The sequence below is a fragment of the Trachurus trachurus genome (genome assembly GCF_905171665.1).
Source record: "Trachurus trachurus genome assembly, chromosome: 17".
NCBI lineage: Eukaryota > Metazoa > Chordata > Actinopteri > Carangiformes > Carangidae > Trachurus > Trachurus trachurus.
In genome coordinates, this window is record NC_139900.1 from 25,965,779 (window position 1) to 25,989,696 (window position 23,918).

The 23,918-nt window shown below is 42.6% G+C and overlaps 2 protein-coding genes across 3 annotated transcripts in view; one reads left to right on the top strand and one right to left on the bottom strand.

The window, feature by feature from the left end:
- LOC311000888 (epidermal retinol dehydrogenase 2-like) overlaps positions 1–10,321 on the top strand; it is a 56,318-nt gene extending 45,997 nt beyond the window's left edge. For both annotated transcript variants that reach the window (XM_083991762.1, XM_083991761.1), the window contains exon 7: positions 8,367–10,321. In XM_083991762.1, coding sequence (XP_083847888.1) covers positions 8,367–8,469 — 103 coding nt within the window. In that variant the 3' untranslated portion in view covers positions 8,470–10,321. The remainder of the gene's footprint in view (positions 1–8,366) is intronic.
- A 5,678-nt stretch (positions 10,322–15,999) lies between these two features.
- LOC311000609 (protein NLRC3-like) lies at positions 16,000–23,918 on the bottom strand. Its single transcript, XM_083991348.1, has 10 exons — positions 23,775–23,918; positions 23,575–23,691; positions 23,364–23,471; positions 22,965–23,043; positions 20,199–20,421; positions 18,271–20,056; positions 17,548–17,721; positions 17,286–17,459; positions 17,078–17,124; positions 16,000–16,909 (listed from the first exon to the last, which is right to left on the bottom strand). The coding sequence occupies exons 1-10, from the start codon at positions 23,861–23,863 to the stop codon at positions 16,356–16,358; spliced, it is 3,351 nt and encodes a 1,116-aa protein (XP_083847474.1). The 5' UTR covers positions 23,864–23,918; the 3' UTR covers positions 16,000–16,355.

Below are 23,918 nucleotides of genomic sequence, written 5' to 3' on the forward strand. Positions count from 1 at the left end.
GCTCCCTCACCACCGCTCTCGGTGGATGCCGAGAGGAGCCTCAGAGCAGTGTGTGTGTGTGTGTGTGTGTGTGTGTGTGAACTTTCTCACCGGGTTTCACACCATCCAGAGGCTGTGCTGGATAAATAACCATCACTTGTTGACATTTAGTTAAAAGATCTATCAGAGCCCTAGCGTCAAAGCTGCAGAAATATGAAACACACTCATTTTAAATGTCAGTTCTGCCGCTGTCATGTATGTTGAGTAAATGCACCGTCATTAATTGCACAGTGGGTGGGGGTGGGGTGCAAAGGTTAGCAATTAAATCTCTGAGAGATTTAAATCATTAATGAATGTATCCACGCTGCCTGGTGTGTGTAGATGTGTGAGGTTTGTGATCCTCTGAGCAGGAGGAAACATGAATATGATGCAAACAGATCTGACATATCCATATGGCTGAAGGCAACACCACCTCCAACTGAATCTTGAAGACACAACCCCAACCATTCAATCTCTACATCATCATCATACCAATACTAAATGTCATCTTTACCTTTTACACTGAGGTCCAGTTACTAAACTTTCATCCAAGTTAAGGGTTCAAACCTTATAAAGTCCAAATGGTGTCTTATAGCCAACCCCAATGTCAATTAAATAAAATCAACGAAGTACATTTTCATATTTACTGTCAATTTTCAATGCAGGAAACATTTAACATAGTGCACTTGTATAGTAAACAACTCACTATTTTACCATGAATAAAAGTAACCCCCAGGCAAATTCATTTAAGGGCCTGTATTTCAATTAAAGAAAACAAGACAGAATAGATTAGGGCTTTTCCCTCTTTGTTTATTTTTTTTATTTGTTTTGTTTTGGGCATAGACTGTGAAAAATATGGACGTAGCATCCGTGACGTCACCCATTGGTTTTTGGGGAGTCATTTTTGTGACTCAAATATGGCGGCCTGAACAGCGCCATGTTGGATTGGCCGGCCGAGAACCCTCCCACTGGCCTCGAAGCAGCTGTCCACGGACCTGCTCGGACCTGTCACTCAATGTTTCCGCGCCCTAATTGGCCAGAATTTTAACCTAATAACAGTAAAAAAAAAAATCACCCCCCCCTCAGAGTGTGTGTGGGGGTAGAAACTATCGAGTAAGACCAAAAAACGTGCTGACACTAGGCTTTGATCATGTTTATTGAGGACGTAAAGTCGGCGATTTTAACATGGGGGTCTATGGAGAATGCTGTTTCTGACACCAGCCCCCAGAGGAAGCCGGGGGGATTGCAGTTTTTTGAACGCGGAAGTGAGCTTCACTTCTCAGACCGACAACTGCCCCCTTGGTTTTGGGTTCTTTTGGAGACCAAGGTGGCAAAGGCATCTTGGTAGCTGCACTGTCAGGCATTGTCCCCCCTATTAAATATGGAAAGAGGCTGAAAATCACAGGACATGTCTGTTCTGGTGATACAAGTCAGTAGTCCTGAAATGTGTGTTTCTCTTCTATAATACCCATTCTACATTGCACAACATCACATAGGGGCTGCCTTCTCCTTTCAAACTGGGCAGAGCTCCGCGGGAGAACTTAAGTTTTTATTTTCTTTCCTTTCCTTTTCTTTTTTTTCTTCACTATTGTGTTTTTTTTCTCTCTTTGTATTAAGCACTTTGGAGCAATTTGTGTTGTGTTTAAGGTTCTATATAAATAAAGATGACTTCTTGAACTCAGGGGCCCTCCACACGAACCCGGGTATTTTTGAAACCGTGTGTTTCTCTACACGGTTTGGCCTTTTGTCCACACATAACCGCAGTTGTCGGCTCCTGAAACCGGAGTTTTTTGTAACCGGAGTCCAGGGTGAACTTTTTCGAAAACTCCGGTTTCAGCTTCATGTGTCGTCGACAGGAAAACTGCACATTTTTCATAAATCCCCGCCCCCCTTAGTTAACGTCAAGCTTCTGGACGCTGACCATGCGCTGACCGCTCAGACGCTGAGTGGACTATTATGGCTACTGTGAATATCAATAATCACTAAACATGTGGACATTAATACAAAACCGCGTGGTCACCATACAGATGTTACTGGTTCAAAATTGCGGACTTCACGCGTGGTCCACGCGAGACGGCACAAGACTCAGGCATTTTTTTTCTTTGGCGAGACAAGAGGTTTTAATGAAAAGCCTCAATGTGCCAAAACAACCGCCAGGTGGCATCTGTGAGAACGGAGGACGACAGGCGGATGACTCGGTGATCTGTGCAGTAATCCACAGCTTAAACTCTAGGCTATTAAACTAGAACTAACTACTGTATACCCTGCCTAAATCACATTTTATTGTAATATGATAAAGCCTGTCTTGCTTTATGACTTGATGATTATGTATCACAAATTATGAAGGATCATCTGCGCAAGGCAAAGATGATAGCATCAACAAAACACGTCGTAACACACGCGGCTGTATGGGACAGGCTTTTATTTAATTCAGCACTCACTTTAAGTTACACACTTTTTAATTCATAAAAACTGCTCGGCAGCGAGAAACGGACGCGTTTCGGCAATCAGCCGTCCTCAGCGTTTTTTGACTTTGAATTTTTTTGGACTGGCACCCGATTCACCCGTTCATACCTTGAGTTGAGCACGCCAGGTTTGCTGATTTTATTTAATTCAGAACAAACCGCTTAGCAAAAATGGAAAATATAGTCTATAATAATTAATTGATCTGTTGTTTGGCCACTGTTTGAAAATAACCCGAATTATGAGCAAATAATCTGATCCAGAGCAGCAGTCATAATCAGACTTCTTCTAAATAAACCTAAACATTCATTCTTTTTTCTCTTCTTCTTCACAGGAGAAAATGAGGTGCGCTGCGCTCACGGACGCGTTGATGTTTTGTGATTTATCTGCTGCCTTGACTCTGCCCTTTATACATGTGCGTTCAGATTAACAATAAGACAAGCCATGGTTGAGTTTATTGAGTTAATAATCAGCATCTTAGTACCTCTGATCCGGAGCGATAGTGTTATGAAAATCGCTACAGTTGAACTGGTCTGGTTTTTAGCTGCTCAATCTCATTGTTTCAAAGAAAAGGGATTGATTTTTATAACGAAATGAAACGAAAACAATATTATATTGATACATTGTTGTAACAAAAAATCCAAAAGAAACGAAAATGAACTAAAGAAAATAACTTTCACACACACATTAAAACAGTGCGATTGGTTGAAAGCTGATAATTAGCCATGCTTATAAGCTGATTGGCCGAAACCAAGAACAAAGCCGCGTGAATGGCCAATCGCCATACGGCCGACATGTAAATCAGCTGTTTCGATGGGCGTTATATGAATAGAGATGTTAATGTGGTACTTTGCACATAGGCTACTTTCTGTAACTGGAAGAAAAACAGCCAGCTGGAAGAATGTGTTGCCTAAATCTTTTACTGTGTGGGAGATCTCCACCAACGTAGCCGGGGAGAAAGCAAGTGGGACCGTTCTGCCCAGTCTCTGAGCAGCGCACGTTTCACAGATAAGCTTCATAACGGGAGTAGCCTAATGTCAGTAGTTTCTGTTTAAAACCGCTGCTTCCAACTCCTCCCTGTTAGTTGGTTTCGCCTCAGAGCGGTTTAGGGTTATTTAGAAGAAGAGTAAGTTATTTAGAGCGGTTTATTTAGAAGAAGTCTGATTATGACTGCTGCTCTGGATCAGATTATTTGCTCATAATTCGGGTTATTTTCAAACAGTGGCCAAACAACAGATCAATTAATTATTATAGACTATATTTTCCATTTTTGCTAAGCGGTTTGTTCTGAATTAAATAAAAGCCTGTCCCATACAGCCGCGTGTGTTACGCCTTGTTTTGTTGATGCTATCATCTTTGCCTTGCGCAGATGATCCTTCATAATTAAAAATAAAAAGTCCAGGCCGGCTGCATGGCTGACGGTGTCACCACTCTCATTATCACTGGCTGTTTGTGTTGTCTGTCAAAAAATGGATGAATGAAACGACTTTGTATCGGCCGCGTCTTCTATCGAGGGAAAGTTATTTATCCTATGTTTTATCGCCCAGCCCCAAAGTGACACAGACCCGTTCATTCACAAGAAATCATCCAGCTGCACTCTCAAACAAGGTGCGGAGTGAGAAATCTGCGGCACTACTGCACAGTAGGGGAGAGCCGGGTCGATTGATACACGGGACGATTGATACACAGCGATTTCCTCGAAAACCACACAAGCTTGAGCCGTCAGATTTTGTCACTATGTTCAGCACTCAACACCGACCAATCCTGGGAAAGCTCGTGAAATTACGTCACGCCATTCAAAAGTTATTAGCGCGAACCTGTTTTTTACTACGGAAAGTAAAATGTTACGTGCGGTAGTTTTTTTGTGATCAAAAGTTGTATTGTGTGTTTCATGCAATAATAATATGACCTAACAACAGATTAATTCGTATATAAACAGGTCCTAAACTATGAAATGTCATAGTTTTGAATTTTAGAGGCAAAACAGGTTAAAGTGTCAGTAGTCCCTGCAGGGACGATTGATACAGCTGTTTCAAATGTCCCTCACTCCTCCGTGCGTAGTGATTGATTGTGGTCACACTGCGCGATCAATATCTGTATATAAATCACCGTATTAATACCCTATTGTTCTACAATGAACAACAACTGATTTGAATGAACAACATGTAGGCTATTTTTAATAAACACCAGATATTTTTAATGTTCGTGTTTATGACATGAATCAACAGATATTCAGCAAAGTGAGGGAAAATGCCGAGGGAAAAATGACAATATGTTCAACTGTGTATCCATAAACATGTCTTAGGACAGGGAAATAAGTAAATAAAATGAAAATGCAGTTGTCCAACAACTCGTACAAAAGAAGAAAGGCGAGTTTAATCGAAATGCGGATCTTGACAATTACGCACGGGACAAAAATATTTATTTGACCTATTTATATTGTGAGAAATTATGTGACATTTTGGCAATAACGAGTACACTAGTATGTTGTCTGATATGCTGCATAAAAACGAGAGTAATGACAGTAGTGTAGTTGGCTCATTTTAAAAACACATTTTGGAGATGACGAGACAGATGACCGAAAAAAGAGAGTGAGACGTGGGCTATAGTCTACTGTAGCTGCCGTCGTTACATTTTGTCATTGAAAAACGAGGCTACTATATTATTTACTGTCTGCAGCTAGTTCTCCTTTCATCCTCTTGTATTCTGTATCATGAACAGCGCCACTCCTAATCGCGGCTATCAGGCTGTCAGCATTGTCCCCAAAACGTCTGAGCAGTATTTAGTACGGTGCTGCCACCTAGAGGAAAACAGTTGTGGTGAAAAGTCACGCGATCACGCGATCCTGCAGTGCAGGAAAAACCCCGCAATTTTGAACCAGTAACATCTGTATGTAAACATAATGTTGATATGGCGAAAACAGGCTTTTATCAAATTGTAAATTGCGGCCACTTCCCCACTGTTTTGCTTCCTCCCGTCCTTACATTTGTTTTCAATGAAGCCTTTCAGAATCAATCAGTGAATCGATGGATTATCGTTACGATGTGTGTATTTGTGTATTTTCGTATCTGTCATAAACAAGAGATTACGGGCGGGGTGTGTTAGTAGCGCGGACTCGGACTCTCGGTGCCGGTCAGTTTGAGCTGTTTGAGCCTCCACTCTCTTTGTACAAGTTACAGCTGCTTTCCTGTTAGGAGTGATATCGCCACCTACTGCTTTAGAATGTGCATGACATTTGAGACGGATTTGCGGTTTCATGTGGACAGAGTTATTTTTTATCACACCGGTGGTGTGGACGCACATTTTTTTTTAACCGGGGTCCATAAAAGTCCGGTTTCAAAAATACCCGTGTTCGTGTGGACAAGGCCTTAGTCATTCAGCCTCATGCTCCTTCTCAGCCACTGTGTTCCTCCAGTGACTGCTCCGTCATCATCTTCATTCTGCACAAGGCCTGTTTGGTCTTTAAGGACACAGTGAATATACTGTAGCTTTTGTCTGTGCGATGAAGGTTAATTTGAACTAACAGAACCTTTTTCAGAGTTAAGTCTGTTTAGTCATGGTGCCTACATCTCATATCAGACCCAGCTTGGGTAGAGAGGACAGTGTGGCTCATTGACGGCAGGTCCATCAGTTGACCCACATGAATTAATGTTGTTACATGTTTCCAGATTATGGAAACGGAAAATGTTTGCGATCACCTCAGAAAGATAAACTCTTCAGCCCTGTAATTACGTCTGGTAAGAACAATCCAGAGATGTTTTCTTTCTTCTCTCTCTGGTCCATTTGTCTGAGGACAGAGCCATTATTCTCTATTAGAAAGCTTCTCATCTGTGGAAAATAGCTCACACAAATGGAGCTAGTGCTTTGCCTGTCACCTCTGTTCATATTACATAAAAGCCATTGTGTTGAAGCTTTTAATAATCTGTTGTATTATCTCCCCTTGTCTCTGCTCTCTCTTTGAAGACGCTCATTGTTAGTCAGGGGATTGTTAGTCATCCAAAAGCTGCTGATGGAAGACGAGCTGCAGGAATGCATCATTCTTAAAACACCAACTAATTATTTTACATTAGAACAAATACGTATTCCATTAGGAACTGTTGTAGAAATGCATTCCTTTTGTTGGCACAGACAAATGCATCAACCCCTGAAATGCTTGTCTAGTTTTAAAGGGGTGCACCGGAAATTTAAAACTGTTGTGGCTTCTACTGTTCAAGCTACAGAAACCCTGATGCTCATGTAGGATCCTGTTTTCTGTAGAGTTGTGAATGAGGAGTTCTAGTTTTATGCCAGTGTTTTCCTCACCCACTCACATCCCAGAGAGGTATTTACATAGTTTTACATTTATTCATCTGTCAAACGCTTTTATTCAAAGCAGCTTAGTAGTGAGGGACATCACTTCAACTCGTACGGTTCGCGTTCACACACACTGGTCCAAACGCTGCACCACTGGCAGAGTGTCATGTTTCCACGACGACTGACCAGAAAAAGACGCATAGCACGTCATGTTTACATGATTGTAAAAGTGAAACTCTGAGAAGTAACGCTAAACTTTAGCAATGGAGACACTTTTGCAGTACACAAGTATGTGGGTTAATTTGCGCTGGGCATTTCTTTTTCTTTTTTTTACCTTTGTATTTTCCACTCTGAAAATAATAGATTTTGAAAATTAAGTGGAAAACACCCTTAAAGGGGACATATTATGTACATATAGTATGTGTTTTAAATTTATGATGGTGTTTTTTTTTTATCTTGTATTGTATGTGTTTTTGTATTGTCTCCCCATAATGGACCTGAGTCCGTAATAAAAGATTATCATATATTATGGAAATATCACTTTGTGAAGGCTCTTTAACATATATTTAGGTATTTGTCTTGCCTTTCGGCCCCCAAAATGTGAGAATTGACAAAATAATCTCCCTCCATGTGGTTTTACGAGCTGTTTCCTCGGTTGTCTTCCAGTGATGTAACCAGGTTTCGAATTTGCATAACCCCACCCCTACCTGGTAACAGTAAAAGGGACGGGGCAAGCAGTGATTTATTTGCATTTAAAGGCACAGGCTCTGAAACCAGCCGTTCTGAACAAGGCTGTTTAGAGAGGATGAAAAGAGCTGTAATGTTTGATCCTTGGGGGATTTTGACCAAAGCATGTCACAGACACGTCTTTAAGACACCTGGGAACAGTGTAGTTGGGTACCTTCAGCTTCTATTTAGCAAGGTGAATACAGTTGAATAAAGAAGTGCAGTGAAGGTGCAGTATGTAATTATCACAGTCACATACTGAAGGACCGTCCATCCATTGGCTCCCAGCTTTTCCATGCAGGGTGGTGGGGGGGCTTGAGCCAATCCCAGCCATCTCAGCTTCTCTAACCACTCCACCCCTGAAAACAGATTTTTTTTTAAATTCTTAGTGTGTGGTCTTTTTGTGTTTAGGCTATGCTCTTTCTCCTTCTGCGCTGATGCCTTAATTCACTTCTTTTAACCTTTTATTCTTTGGTAAACCACTTTGTAGTCTGGGCTTGTAGTCTGGGCTGACTAATTTAAATATGGGTGTCATGTGCACAATGCTGATGTTTGACCCCACTGTTTACAATAATTAGGCCAAATGGAATCATATTACATTTAAACACAAAGAGCTGAGTGCTGAGGACTCCTCACATGATGTTGGTTCATTAACACACAGTTATGGAAATGAGACAAAGTCTACAGTAACACCAGGCCTGTACCACACTGTGGAGATGTGGTACAGGCCTGATGTTGCTGGACTGTTCAAGCCTACCTCTAAATAAGTTTTGAGTGCATCTGAACTAGTTTTCTAATCTAAACCTGAACCTTTGAAAGCACAAGGACCAATCCATCTGATATGTGTGTCATTTGTCTGTCCTCAGCGTCCTCCCCATGAAGCAGGGCATCCTGCTGGGCCAGTACCTGGGAGCCTTCAACCTCATGGATACGTTCAAGGGACGCTCCAGTCCTGTAAAACAGGACTGAGAGAAAAGCGGAAGAAGTGAAGGACGTCCAGGAGACAGAAGGAGACATGAGGGGACTAAAGCCAATTTATATCAACTCTTTTAATCTTCCTAGCGTAGAGGTGGGATTATAGAGAGGACAGCACAGAAGTGGATTGACTTCAATGAATATGAATACAGAATGTCCTCTATATGTTGCCCTGTAGCATTGTAGCCTAAATAACCTTAATATGCTTGTTTTTTAATGGCATGAATGAAATTATAATGTGATTGATGTGTTTTCAAGGATGAACAGATGAGATTCCTTAATTCAATGTGAACGTCCTTCCTATGCCTCGTGGTATTTTCCTCCTCAACTAATACCAAACAAAATGAATGAATGAATGAATCAGCTCATGACTGTTGGTGGGCTTTAAAAAGAAGGGCTAGATATACTGGAACTTTATTATATTATATTATTATATTAGTCTCCTGCAGTCAACACACAAACTCCCATCATCCTTCGGGAGTTTTCTTGTCTCATTGCTTTATCTTTGAAAGCATACATTTTATATATGTTGTAACTATGGTCACATAATGAGATAGAACTCAAGTAGTGTTTACTGTAAATAATGCCAACAGGAGAACACACACATTAACAGTGAGCTCATCCGTTGTCCTGCTGTCTCCCTGTGAACCTGTCAAAAATAATATGGTCAAATTGTATATTAATTTTATACAACATATTATTTTAATATTAACATCAAGATTATCTCCACTATCAATTTACACTCACTGCACGAGCTGAATGTGTTTACTGTGAGATCAACAGTTATGTAACCATAGTTATCTTTTATATAATGTTTTGTTAGTAATCTGTGGAAGGATCATTTCATAATATCGGGGCCAAGTGCTCCTACTCAGGTGACCTCATAGATCTGTGATGCCTCATGGACAGCCAGTCCAGACCACTCACAGCTCCTTAAGTGACTTCAGAGTGAAAGTGATGCTAATCCTCATCTTTTGTTTTTGACGCCCGCCTCTATAATGAGAGCATGTATACTGACATTAACTGTAATTAGTTAACACTGCATCGGCTAGTTCTGGACAGCCCTCTGCTCTTTTTCTTGCGTCCGTACATTCACATAAAGGTCCACAAACACATGTGGATGTGCTTTACCTGTAATCTGTAGGATACTTCATGAAGCTTTACTTTTGAGGGATGTACATTTGTCTGAAACAGTGTTGAATGAGTAAAGTGTCAGGACCGAAGTATGAAGTATGTTCAGTGAAGTAGCGAGTTCAGGTGAACTCCGCCCGCATCCATTAACTTTGTGTAACAGTGTTACCTCTTGTTTTGATCCTGGTCATCAAGCTATTGCCAATAAGAAAAACTTCCAAACTGTTGACTGGCAACACTCAGCGCTGTGCTGTAACATTTCACTGATACCTGGTCAGACCTGAAGTTATAGTTGTTGATTTTTCCATGTTCTTTTTTCATGTTTTTTCCATTTTCATGTCAGATTTTCATTGATCATTAAGCATGTTTACTACCATGCTCTACATTTACTACCAACCCTTTATAAACTAAATGTATCGGGATATCTACCGCTGACCATTAAACTCCAATGCCATATGTAATTGTGAGTCATATGAGTGTATGTAAGCTGTCATCTTTAAAGCTAGGTTTGTTAATCAGTTATAATGAATGTTGTATATTGAGGAGTGTCCATCTGTTGCCTTAATCAGAGACTGAAGAACTGAAAGGTAAAACCCTCTGAGTCAGGACCGAAGTCTGTATCTGATGATACACAGTGATGGATATCCTCTCTGTTTGAAAGGAAACTTTCAATTTTGAAATTTTCTCATTATTAAATTTCCAATTTCACATACTGTTTTATGTGTCTTGAGTCATTTATTTTATTTTTTTTTTTTAACCTTTATTTAACCAGGCGAAATCAATTAAGAGCATGTTCTTATTTACAATGATGGCCTGACAACTGAACTGAACTGTTTGAATGTGTGATTCCCAACATTCATTACCAACACACACTGAATCTGAGGATAGTTGGACCATGTAGAGTTCACTTGTTGCATCCTACATTATCCAGGAGAAGACAGTGAAAGTAAGGGTTGTGGGCATTGAAGTGGGGCACAGCTATAGAGTAATTACCCCAGTAGCTTCAGCTCTGGATATCCCTCCTTCCTTATTTTGTATACTGGCTATTTATTTTGATATCATAGCCCCTAGATCTAACAAATAGATCTTAACAAGTGGCATAGCTGCCCCTATTTATATATTGCTAATCTTTGTGTCTTGATATGGTTCTCTTTAAGAATGTCTTTATAAAAAATATATATATATATATATTTTAATTTTCTTACTCATCATGTTAAACTTTATGATTTGTCTATGTGTGAATTGAATGTTGTCGCCCCCCAACAGGTGAAGCTCATCACAAGTTGAGCCCCCCAGTCCCCTGATTGGTCAGTCCCACCGGGAATATATGTACTGTATATATATGAATCATGTTTGAAATGTTTTCCATATGCCTGATGAAGGTCATATTCCTGACCGAAACGTTGCTTTGATAAAATAATTGAGAGTGAGCTGCATCTTCAGGTGTGCTGAGACCCTTCACTTGCTCTCACATCCTTTTTCTGAAATCAGTTTTCACCAGCTTGTTCATATCGGATATATTCTCAATTTGCTTGAAGGTACCATTAATGAAAAACAAAGTTACTTTATTTTCATTCAATATAATTTTTTTTATACTGTATATTTGGTATTTATGATAAAAATAACAACAACAACAATGTCTGAGTCTATTCAATAAATGTCAAAACTATTTGGCTTGTGACATACTTCACGTTTGATTGAGTTTGACACTCCTGCATTAAGGTAACAACGTGTATCTCAGGACCACCTCCAAGGTGTTGACCCCAACTAAGTTTAAATACCTGGGACTCCCCGACCAGTTTTTTAGAACTGACTAGGCTTTCAGATGAGAGGTGAAACAACTTCAAGCAACCTGAACGACTAAAAATCTACACAGACATGTTGGAGTCTGGTGCTCTGAATGGAGCATCATTCAGAACTCCAGTGAGTGATCACATGGGACAGGAGCAGAGAATTTAAAAGGCAAATTGGCTCATGAAAGGAACAATACAAAGAAGACAGGGCTTAAAGTGCTACTAACCCATTAGTAGAAACTCACTGTAGGCGGTGGCTTCTCTAATAAAGTATCAGGCTGTGTTTTAGAGCTGAAGTGAAGTCCATCATCATGAGGTATGTGATCCATGCTGCTGACTGAGAGGAGGAGGAGGTTCAGTGTAGACTGCTACTGCCATCCTGTGGAAGTGTGTCTAAATCTACCCTCAGTTAAAGGAATCATCTTTTCAGAGCAGCTCATCCTCTGCCTGTGTACTGGGCTGGAAAATACCATATTTGTTTTTTTGTTTTTGTTTGTTTGTTTGTTTTGTTTTTATGTTAACAGACCCCTCCCTATTTTTTCATTTAAAGCAGAAGTAAGCGATCCGGTCATTTTAGCTAACTTCTTGTCAGCCGATGGAGTTGGCAGTCCCCGCGCCCTCGTCCCTACATCACCACATTCACGCGCATCCCTTGGCTGCACACACAGAGAGGACCATCCCCTTTATGCCGTTCTCTCTCCTCATTGGATAAAGGTTGTAGGATACAAGGAAAGTTTTCTCCTCGGCTTACAGCAGAGCAGAGTGACTGACAGACCCGTGTTTCAGACCAAACACTCTATAACGCCTAAAATACACTGGATGCGGAACGACTCCGAAACGGCTCCGGTACGGCGGCGGAGCCGATACGCATTAATTATAATCACCGTGGCAGCGTCCACCGACTCCGGGTCCGCTGCGTCGTGGGTCCGGAACGGCACCGGCATCCGGCAGCCCTCGCAAAAGATACGCAGAGCTTCTATTTTTGCCGGACGCCGGAGCACGGCGCATCAAGCAGCACAGAGCAGGTCGTGTATGACAAAATAAAACACCCGGTTAATTTTCAAAATAAAATACACCATGTTTACAGCGGAGCATATTTCCTGCTTTACACCTTGAAAACGTTGTAATGGGCAGCGACCGGCCTGAAGTCAGCAGCTCGGAGGTTTTCAGACATAATTTCACCCAGTTTACACCATGGACAAGGAGATAGTGATTGTAAAATCAAGTCAGGTCAGCACCAAGTTGTTTCTCTACTACTCCTCTGGATTAAATTAATTGTTTTTGATTTTATGGTTCACTTTATGGAAACTACAACCCGCTTTATCGCGAGATCACGTGTTCTCGCTGTGCGGCGGAGCCGCAACAATCAACATCACGGACGGAACCGGTGTGAGTTGACGGAGTCAGAGTACGCAGCCGTTCCGTAGCGGACCCGTTTCGGAGTCGTTCCGCATCCAGTGTATTTTAGGCGTAAGTGATTCCCGTCGGAAGATATAACTATTTAAGACTTATATTAACACAAATATTCCACTTACTTCTGCTTTAATATTTGAAATATTCACACATCACACTTGATACAACACCACTTGTTTTCTAACACATTTCACATTTGCATCAGTAGATGGTGCTATTGCACCACTGTGGTACCACTGCCGCCCTGCTCTTCTCATACGCAGCTGGGGTGAAGGGATGACCTGTTGAATGATTATGTTTCAGACAGAATTCATCTGCTAAATCTGAGTTAAATGATTTCCTCATTATGTTTCATTCTGTATCTAGGAGTCAAAAAGTTACAGCAGACTTATACTTACAGATTTCAGTTAAGCTTTTAATCGTGTCAAGTGTGAAGTGCAGTAAACAAGATCATTCTAAAGGATCACCTATAAGACCTTGTCCACACGGACACAGAACATCACTCAAAACTATCTTTTTCTTGTTCATTTTGGGGGGAAAAAATCCAAAAGCACATCATCGTTTCAAGAAATATCTGCATACACACAATCCACTGAAAACGACTCAAAACGCTGTGGTACATACGCCTGGCCTATAACGCTGCCACACATAAACACCATTGTTTAGTATTTTTGGGGGCCTTTTTTTTTAGCTTTATTTGACAGTATACAGTTGAGAGAGACAGGAAATGGGGAGGCAGAGAGAGGGGGAATGACATGCAGCAAAGGGCCGCCCAATGCGGGATTCAAAATGGGGCCGACTGCAGCGAGGACTGTAGCCTCTGCATATGGGGCACCTGCTCTACCCACTGCTCTACAAGTGCACCAGTATTTGGCCATTGTTGTCATTGTTGTAATGTTACGTCCATAGACTGTAACATCAGTGTGGCTCAGGTTACAGGTAGAGCGGTGGGGGGGTATGACATCATCATTTCACAAAATATCCATTTTGGTTGTCTTCACGAAAACACTTGGGTGGCATTTTGAGATTTTCGCACCCGTTTCCAGAAAATGCTCTTTTCACCTTTTCAAAACGATATGAAACGCTAAAACAATATAAAAAAAAACCTTGTGTTTCACTGAAAGCCGTGTCCGTGTGGACGGGCTCTAAGACTGTGTACTTTCTTGTATGCTGATGACATCACTGTCGTCTTTGCTTGTCGGATTTGTGCAATCAGGGGACACAGTTCATCCAGTGGGAGGTCAGTGTCCTGATTATTCATGAACATTAGACAATGAAAATGAAGAGCTGGCTCTTCAGGGACACCACTATTTTCCACCTGTTCTGTTTTAAGACCGTGTGTTTGGATGGTAACTACCTAAAGTTTTACAACCAACACAGAATACATTTTTAAAAAGGCAATGCAGCGCTTGAATGTGATCAGGAAATTGCGCTCATATGAGTTAAACAAGAGTATTTTAGAGGATGTTTACTGAAGCCCAGGACTCGACTGTGCACTGAAAAGCAACAGTAGGCTACTAACCACTGCACCACCATGTCACCACCCACCACAGTTAATTATAATGTGGAAAAAAATATTTAGTTTGACAGTTTTTTGTGAATTTTTAATAAGGAATGGGTATTGTATGTGAAATGATGAACACAAGGGCTTTTGTATCTTAGTTTTTTCTATAGAAAATGATAATCATACAGCATGTTTTTCTTTTTACAAAAAAAAAACTGCAGTGCCATAATTATGCATAATTTCCCTCATCATTATTTAGACTTCTGTCAATTTTTGCTGCTCTCCGCATTTGTATGCTACAGCCAGTACTGGATGGATGTATAATTGATTCCACATGTTTGCCACAGAGAGTATACGCTATCATGAGCCCACCAAACCTTGGAACAATGTTCCAGCATTTATTTACTTACAGAGGAGCATATCAAATAAAATATGTTGATTTTGGTCATTTTTTAACACTCACATTTTGCCCATGAAATGTTTTGATCCACCAGTTCTACTCTTATTTAAAGTCACTGTTGAATTCTAAATTGTATGTAATATTAAGTTTTGTACCAGCCATTCATAGCATTCGTAATTGGGCTCTTTGCACAGCTCCACTACTTCCCGGACTTAATGCTGCTCCTTTGTTTCCTGTCTTACATTATTGGACAACCTGATTAATCCAGGTGTGTCTGAGTAGTCACAATGGTCAGACACACCTGGAATAATCAGGTTGTCCAATAATGTAAGACAGGAAATGAAGGAGCAGCACTAAGTTCAGGAAGTATTGGAGTTGTGCAAAGAGCCCATTTAGACTGACTACAAGCACAAGTTTGGTTGGAAAACATTAGGTTTAATGAAAACTGAATGAAAGATGAAACGATGAGACACATGACAGTTATGAAGCCTTGTCAATTCTTCCCCTCAGATGCAATACATAGAAACAGTCAGCAGATATTATTTTGACTATATCAAATGCTTCTACGCACTGAATCACTTCTAGGGCAATTGTCTTGACATGGTTCAGTGCTTTACTTCGGAGGGCAGTGTGAATTGGAGTGGGTACATGTCAAAGTAGAGTTTGTGCACTTGGTAGATGAAGCAACGTACTGTATATGGTGTCACACTCTAATCAGGTAACTAACTCCAAACACCTGCAAAGATTTCCTGAGCCTTTAAAATCCCCCTCCAACGACCCTTTTTGGTTATTTTAAAGCATTATCTGTGGTCTTTAAATTGTGATAATGAAGTTTTTAGCCAAAATCACAAAACCTGTGCCATTTCCCAGGGGTCTCCTTCTGCACAGCACCAGTAGCTCATTAGCAAGGCACCTCTGCGAGGTGGGCAGTGACTGCGCTGCTCTGCAACCACCCAGGGTCCAGCTGAACTAGGGACTGACTGACAGAGATGACGGTGGAAAGCTGTTAAAAACATTGTTTGTTAGTATTTTCTCGGTGAGAAACTGTGGCGGACCCATACAGACTGTTGCAGGTCACCTTACACCGAGCTGTCAAGCCTTTCACTGCTGAGCCAGATGCAGAGCGGGACGGGAGCTTGTAGCACTAGTGCCCTCCCCTGTAGTTGTGATACATCAACCCCAGTCTCCCGGAAACTGCCAGTTTGCGCCTGCCATTGGTTCACAGCAATTGAAACAAGGCAGAAAAACTCAGAGATGCAATCTTGCACTTATTTTTCTGCTGATATGTCCTCTAACATCAGAAAAATGCCACAGGAACATGTGAAAAGCACGAAAAATATGATTTTCATTGGAGGGGGTCTTTAAATGGTCTCTGAGGCCATGTTTACAAATTGTCAATATTGTTGACCATTGTTGTGGCTACTAAGGTCAGAGTCAGACACACCTGGATTAATCAGTTTGTCCAATAATATAAGACAGGAGATAAAGGAGCTTGTTTAAGTTCAGGAAGTAGTGGAGCTGTGCATAAAGCCTATTCAAGAAAAGAAGGCTGCATTTGAAGGAGCCTTCAAAACGGGGCAGCCTTGGTCACACTGTGGTGACACCTTCGAAGGATGCAGTCCCTGAATAAGGGCTACATTCAACACAGGGACACTGAGGAGCCAGACCAAGACCTGAATCCAAACCCAGGATACAGAGGCTCAGTGAAGGTGGTGTTAAAGGTGTAGATGTGGATCAGTGAGTCAGAGGAGACTCTGTAGAAGGACAGAGAGCCAGCTGGACAGTCCACATACACTGCTACTCGGTCAGAGAGAGGGATGAAGAGGGCGCGGAACCTGGAGAGGACGGTGGAGCTGGCTGTTTCTCTGTTGTTGTGACAGACGGAGTAACAACCTCTGTAGACGTTCAGTCTCCAGGACTGGTTGTTTTTTCCAAACCCACTATCTTCACCGTCTCCTTTCCTGCTGATTCCTCTGTAACTCACTGATGTGTAAACATCTCCTCTCCACTCAACCTCCCAGTAAGAACGACCAGTCAGACCAGTTGTACACAGCAGCTGAGGCTGAAGGTCAAATCTGTCTGGATGATCAGGATATGGCTGATCTTCCTCCACATATGTTGCCTCCTTATGGTTTTCAGACAGTTTGATTCTTCTGTTCACTGTGTTTGTGTCCATTGTGAGTTGACAGGAATCTGATGGAGAGAACAAGACACAGCTGTATATTATTGATCATCTGATCAGTTATTGACAGTTTGATGAAGACTCACATGACGTGAGTGACTCATGTCAGTAATGTGAAAGTGTGAAGATGGTTGAATGAGCTGCTTTGTTTCCATGAATCAAAGTAAAAACACACTTACACTTCCTCAGACCTGGTGTCAACCATCTGACTCCACCAGGCTCCACCCTGAAAAAAGAAGAGAAGAAGGAGCTGGAGTCTTCATCTTGTGTTGATACAGAGCAGGAGGAAATGAGGAGGAGACACTATATTCTAACAGTAAAGGGTGCACCTGCATGGAGCTCCTCCTTTATCAGACAGTGTGTGTGGATGCAGCAGCCTCTCCATACCTGAGAGTGTCCAGTCTGCAGTCTGGATCCTCCAGTCCAGCAGACAGCAGCTTCACTCCTGAGTCTCCTGGATGATTGTAGCTCAGGTCCAGCTCTCTCAGATGGGAGGGGTTGGAGCTCAGAGCTGAGGCCAGAGTAGCACAGCCTTCCTCTGTGACCAGACATCCTGACAGACTGAACACACACAACACACAGGAACCCTCTGTCAACATCTGCTGCTGTGTTCAAGTGTCATCAGATAAACAGCTGGATGGATCCTCACCTGAGAGTCTCCAGTCTACATTGTGGACTCTCCAGTCCTCCAGACAGGACCTTGACTCCTGAGTCCTGCAGGTCGTTGTTACTCAAGTCCAAGTGTCTGAGACTAGCGGACTGGGAGCTGAGGACTGAGGACAGAGCTGTACAACTTCTCTCTGAGAGGTTACAGCTGCTCAGCCTGAAGGAATGATCATGACAAGAAGACACATAACATCTGTGTTAAACTGTGATCACCAACAATTATGAGACTAACCAACATGAGAGAAAATAAAGATCTGAGTTTTCTCTGTAGGTCACAGGGAAACAACAAACTGACAACAATAAAATGTTTAGTTGGGTCAAAGTTGACTCTACATCTCTAAACAGTGACCAGTGACTATTTGTTGATTAACCAGAGTTTATATTTGTTCCATTTCACACAAACAGTAACTTGATCTGACCTGAGAGTCTCCAGTCTACAGTGTGGACTCTTCAGTCCACCAGACAGAACTTTGACTCCTATATCCTGCAGGTTGTTACTCAGGTCCAAGTATCTGAGACTGGAGGACTGGGAGCTGAGGACTGAGGACAGAGCTGTACAGCTTCTCATTGAGAGGTTACAGCCACTTAGTCTGGAAAGATCATCAAGAGGAATTAAAGAAGAAAGGAGTTTATTTTCTTTCCTGTTGAAAAGACACATACTGTATGTTTTTATCTAATAATGAATAAATCCAGTCTCTACACTTACAGAGCTTTGTTGGAGGCTTTGACCACTGGCAGCAGCCTCAGAAGAGCCTCCTCTGAAGCAGAGTATTTCTTCAGGTCAAACACGTCCAGATCTTCTCCTGAAGTCAATAAGATGAAGACCAGAGCCGACCACTGAGCAGGAGACAATTTATCTGTGGAGAAACGTCCTGATCTGAGGGACTGTTGGATCTCCTCCACTAGAGAACGATAATTCAGTTCATTCAGACAGTGGAACAAGTTGATGCTTTTCTCTGCAGAGGGAGTCTCTTCAATCTTCTTCTTGATATACTGGACTGTCTCCCAGTAGTCACTTCCTGTCTGTGACAGCAGACCTCTTAGGAGAGTCTGATTGTTCGGCAGGGAAAGACCCAGGAGGAAGCGAAGGACCAAGTCCAGGTGTCCATTTGGACTCTGTAAGGCCTTGTCCACAGCACTCTGGTAGAAATGTATTGATTCGTCACTGAAGACTTTAGACCAAGATGTTGGTTGTTGTTCTGACATCAGATTGATTCCAGAGTTGAAGAAGGTCAGGTGGACATGAAGAGCAGCCAGAAACTCCTGAACACTCAGATGGACGAAGCAGAACACCTTGTCCTGGTACAGGCCTCTCTCCTCTTTAAAGATCTGTGTGAACACTCCTGAGTACACTGAGGCTGCTCTGATATCGATGCCACACTCTGTCAGGTCTGATTCATAGAAGATCAGGTTTCCTTTCTGCAGCTGCTCAAAAGCCAGTTTTCCCAGAGAGTCAATCATCTCCCTGCTCTCTGGACTCCAGTGTGGATCTGTCTCAGCTCCTCCATCATACTTGACCCTCTTCAGTTTTAGCTGAACCACCAGGAAGTGGATGTACATCTCAGTCAGGGTCTTGGGCAGCTCTCTTCCTTTTCTGGTCTTCAACACCTCCTCCAGAACTGTAGCAGTGATCCAGCAGAAGACTGGGATTCGGCACATGATGTGGAGACTTCGTGATGTCTTGATGTGGGAGATGATCTGTCTGGCCTGCTCCTCATCTCTGAACTTCTTCCTGAAGTACTCCTCCTTCTGTGGGTCAGTGAACCCTCTGACCTCTGTCACCATGTCAACACACTCAGGAGGGATCTGATTGGCCGCTGCAGGTCGTGTGGTTATCCAGAGGCGAGCAGAGGGAAGCAGGTTCCCCCGGATGAGGTTGGTCAGCAGCACGTTGACTGAGGTGGACTCTGTCACATCAGTCAGGATCTCAGTGTTGTGGAAGTCCAGAGGAAGTCGACACTCGTCCAGACCGTCAAAGATGAAGACCACCTGGAACTGATCAAATCTGCAGATTCCTGCTTCTTTGATTTCAGTGAAGAAGTGATGAACAAGTTCCACCAAGCTGAACTTTTTCTCTTTCAGCACATTCAGCTCTCTGAAAGTGAAGGGAAATGTGAAGTGTATGTCCTGGTTGTCTTGGTCTTCAGCCCAGTCCAGAGTGAACTTCTGTGTTAAGACTGTTTTCCCAATGCCAGCCACTCCCTTTGTCATCACTGTTCTGATTGGTCGGTCTCTTCCAGGTGGAGCTTTAAAGATGTCTTCATGTCTGATGGTTGTTTCTGGTCTGTCTGGTTTCCTGGACACTGTTTCAATCTGTCTGACCTCATGTCCATCATTGACCCCTCCAGCCCCTCCCTCTGTGATGTAGAGCTCTGTGTAGATCTGGTTCAGAAATGTTGGGTTTCCTGCTTTAGACATCCCCTCAAACACACACTGGAACTTCTTCTGCAGGTCAGATTTGAGTTTACGTCGACAAATTGGAGCAAAATGTCCTGAAAGAAAACACAAGAAATACGATCAATGGGAAAATGTTTATCATTAATTTCCTCCAAAGAACAATGAACAAGTTTTGTGTTGATGTCAGTAAACATCTCATTTGTCCATCATGTAGAACCTTTTGAGAAATCATCTTACTGCTCAGCAGACAATCGGCCAGCTCCTCCTGCTTCCTCCTCCTCAGGAAGTTCACTGTGATCTTCACTAATGCCTCTTTGCTCCTCCTCTGCTCTTCATTGTCACCCTCCAACACCTCCTTATCCTCGCTCTTACATTCTGAGCATTCTGGGTAAAGACTCAGAGACTTGTGAATATTCTTCAGCTCATTCTTCACAAAAGTGACCATGTCCTTCTCCAGCAGCTGGAACAGAAACTCTACTATGAGTATGTCAAAGGAGGTTAAATCGAAAGCAACTGGACTTAGTTATTTGTCTAGGAAGACGTTTCACCTCTCATCCAAGAGGCTTCATCAGTTCATGTACGCAACTGACCAGGCTGGGACTGGTCCAACTATCTGGTGTGGAGACTCACTATTTAACCTCTTGTGTGGGCGTTCACAAGGGTGATGATGTCACTGTTGTGCTCCAAGTGCCAACGACAGTCGTTAAAATGACTGTCTTTGATGGAAAGTGGTTTCGACTTCGTTAGTGCCCTATGTTGTTATAACGACAGTCGTTGGAGTCACTTACCACTTGTGAACAGTAGTTGTTTTTTGAGGCTAGATTGTTGAATCTCCTGGGAAGGGATGAAAGGGCACATTGTAAATTGGAGATAGGTGGTGTCTCAGACCTCCTCCCCTGTTGAGGGATGGTTTCTCTACTTTTACATAGATGGCTTCTTTAACTCCTCTTTCAAACCATCTGTCCTCTCTGTCTAGGATTTGGACATTGCTGTCCTCAAAGGAGTGGGCTTTCTCCTTGAGGTGTAAATGGACAGCAGAGTCCAGGCCTGAGGAATTGGCTCTCCTGTGTTGGGCCATGCGTTTATGCAGTGGTTGTTTTGTTTCTCCAATGTAGAGGTCTTTGCATTCCTCGTTGCATTGGACTGGATACACCAGATTGCTTTTGTGGGTGTGTGGTGTTTTGTCCTTGGGATGTACCAGTCTCTGTCTGAGTGTGTTGCTGGGTTTGAAATACACAGGGATACAGTGTTTGTTAAAGATCCTCCTGAGTTTTTCTGATACTCCAGACACATATGGAATGACTATGTTGTTTCTCTTGTTTTGTCTTTCTTTCTCAACCACTTTGTTGGTTTTCTTTCTGGAAGCAACTGCAGTTTTCACAAAGGTCCAGCTAGGGTAACCACAAGTTGTGAGGGCGCCTCTGTGCTTGTGTTCTGCCCCTTGGGCATGTGAGCTGGTGGGCACGTTATCAGCTCTGTGTTGCAAAGTTCTGATAACACCAAGCTTATGTTCCAGAGGGTGGTGAGAGTTGAAAAGTAGATATTGGTCTGTATGTGTGGGTTTTCTGTATACCCCAATGTGGAGGCTCCTGTCCTTTTTCATATGGACGTCACAATCTAAGAAAGGCAGACTATTGTCCTTGACATCCTCTCTGGTGAACTTGATGTTTTTGTCCACTGAGTTAATGTGTTCGGTAAAAGCTTGCACCTCTTTGGTTTTGATTATAACCCATGTGTTGTCCACATACCTGAACCAGTGGCTCGGTGTTGTTCCTTCAAAGGAGTTCAAAGCCTTGTTCTCTACCTCCTCCATGTATAGATTAGCTACAATAGGGGATACTGGTGAACCCATGGCACAGCCGTGTTTTTGTCTGTAAAATTTGCCGTTGAACTGGAAGTATGTGGTGTTCAGGCACAAATCCAGAAGCTGGCAAATATGTTCAGGGTTGAGTTTTGTTCGGTTTTGCAGGGAGTTGTCTTGTGTGAGTCGTTCTCTTACTGTGGCCGAAGCCTCCATAGTTGGAATACAGGTAAAAAGAGAAGTCACATCGTAGGATACCATAGTGTCATCTGGTTCCATTTTTATGTCCCGGACTTTACCCACAAAGTCTATAGAGTTTTGGATGTGATGTGGGGTGTTTCCCACCAAAGGAGCCAAGATACTGTATGTGTTTGGCTATGTTGTAAGTGACCGAGTTTATGCTGCTGACAATGGGCCTGAGCGGGGACCCTTCTATGTGGATTTTGGGGAGTCCATATAGGCATGCGATTGAATCCTGGGGATAAATCCGGTAGTATTGTGTTTTGTCAATGACCCCTTCTTTTTGTAATTGTTGTAGACATTCTATCACCTTCTTTTTATAGCCACTGGTCGGGTCTCGTTTCAGAGTTTCATAAGTGTTAGAGTCGCTGAGTAGTGTGGATATCTTAGCCTGGTAGTCAGTTGTATTGAGCACAACTGAGCATCTACCCTTGTCTGCTGGGAGGATTGTAATGTTTTGGTCTTTGCTCAAAGCCGTCACTGCTTTCCTGTCCTCAAAAGTGAGGTTAGAGGGGGGGACCTTAGCCTCGGCCACCGCCGCTGACACTTTTAACCTTAGCTGATCCGCCTCAGTTCCGGTTAAGTTGTTTTTCCTTATAGCAGATTCTGTAGCTGTAATCAAATCCACTATAGGTAGCTCTTTCGGTGTCAGATAGTTGGACCAGTCCCAGCCTGGTCAGTTGCGTACATGAACTGATGAAGCCTCTTGGATGAGAGGTGAAACGTCCTCCTAGACAAATAACTAAGTCCAGTTGCTTTCGATTTAACCTCCTTTGAAATACTATGACCTGGGCAAATCAGAATATGCACAGGCTCTACTATGAGTAACAGCATCAAAGTAAAACTATGGAACCAAACATCAGATCCATGTTGGACAGACTGACAATCCACTGGTGTCAAAGTGCAGCATGGAGATGATTGTGAACAGATGGAGCAGCAGCTGTTCTTGTACATGTACACACCTGAAATATGGAGTCCAGATGTGCTTGATGTTGCTGGGCAGAATGACCAGTGGTAACCCCTGAGCTCTCCTGGTCCATTCTGTGGAGGAATCATGAAGAATAAGCTCACATAATGTCTGTCAACAGAGACACACACAAGCTAAAGGTCCATAAGTCAGGTTTGATGTGACAGCCAGTGACAGTGATCAGACAACTCCCTGTAGAGGTAACAGTTTACTACATCCCACTGAGAATCAACAGCTCAGTCTGCAGCTGTTTGTAGCTTCAGCTTGAGTCTTACCTCATCAGTGTGGACGTTCACAACACACAAAGACACTCTGGCCTCAGACTGGTCCAACAACACATACAAACTGGTTGTTTTCTACATTAACCTGAGTCTGAGTGTCAGTAACAGCTTACATCGGATCAGCTGGTACTGGTCTTCTTTCAGTGTAAGATTCTTTTGAGTTGTCGATCTTTAACAACAGATAGCTGGATTCAGGAGAGTCTGGTCTCTGCTGCTGAGTCCTGAAACAGCAACACAATTGTGTATCTTGGATCAAAACCGATGGAAAAACACAACAAGAACATTTTGGTGAGAAAGGTGTTTCTGACTGTTTAAAGTTCTGACCTTCCACCAACAGATTGCTTGAAGTGAATAGGATGGTTCTTGGACCGGTCACTTTTCATGGACACCACACTTGGTTCAGGTTCAGGTCCAGAGTACCGGTAATCTTTGTCTCTGACCCTAACACACAAAAAGATATTGAAGTTCATACTAATGATGGAGAAGTGATTGGAGTCATGGACACTTAGAGATCCTGATCTGACCTTTGACGTCTGGTCTGGTTCTCATGTTCCCCGCACAGAGTGCTTTTAAAGGGAGGGGCTCCCTCCTCTGTGTCCTCACACTGATCCATGCTGCTGAGGTCACATCCACGTCAGCTCATACACACTTTGTAGCTTCACCTGCAG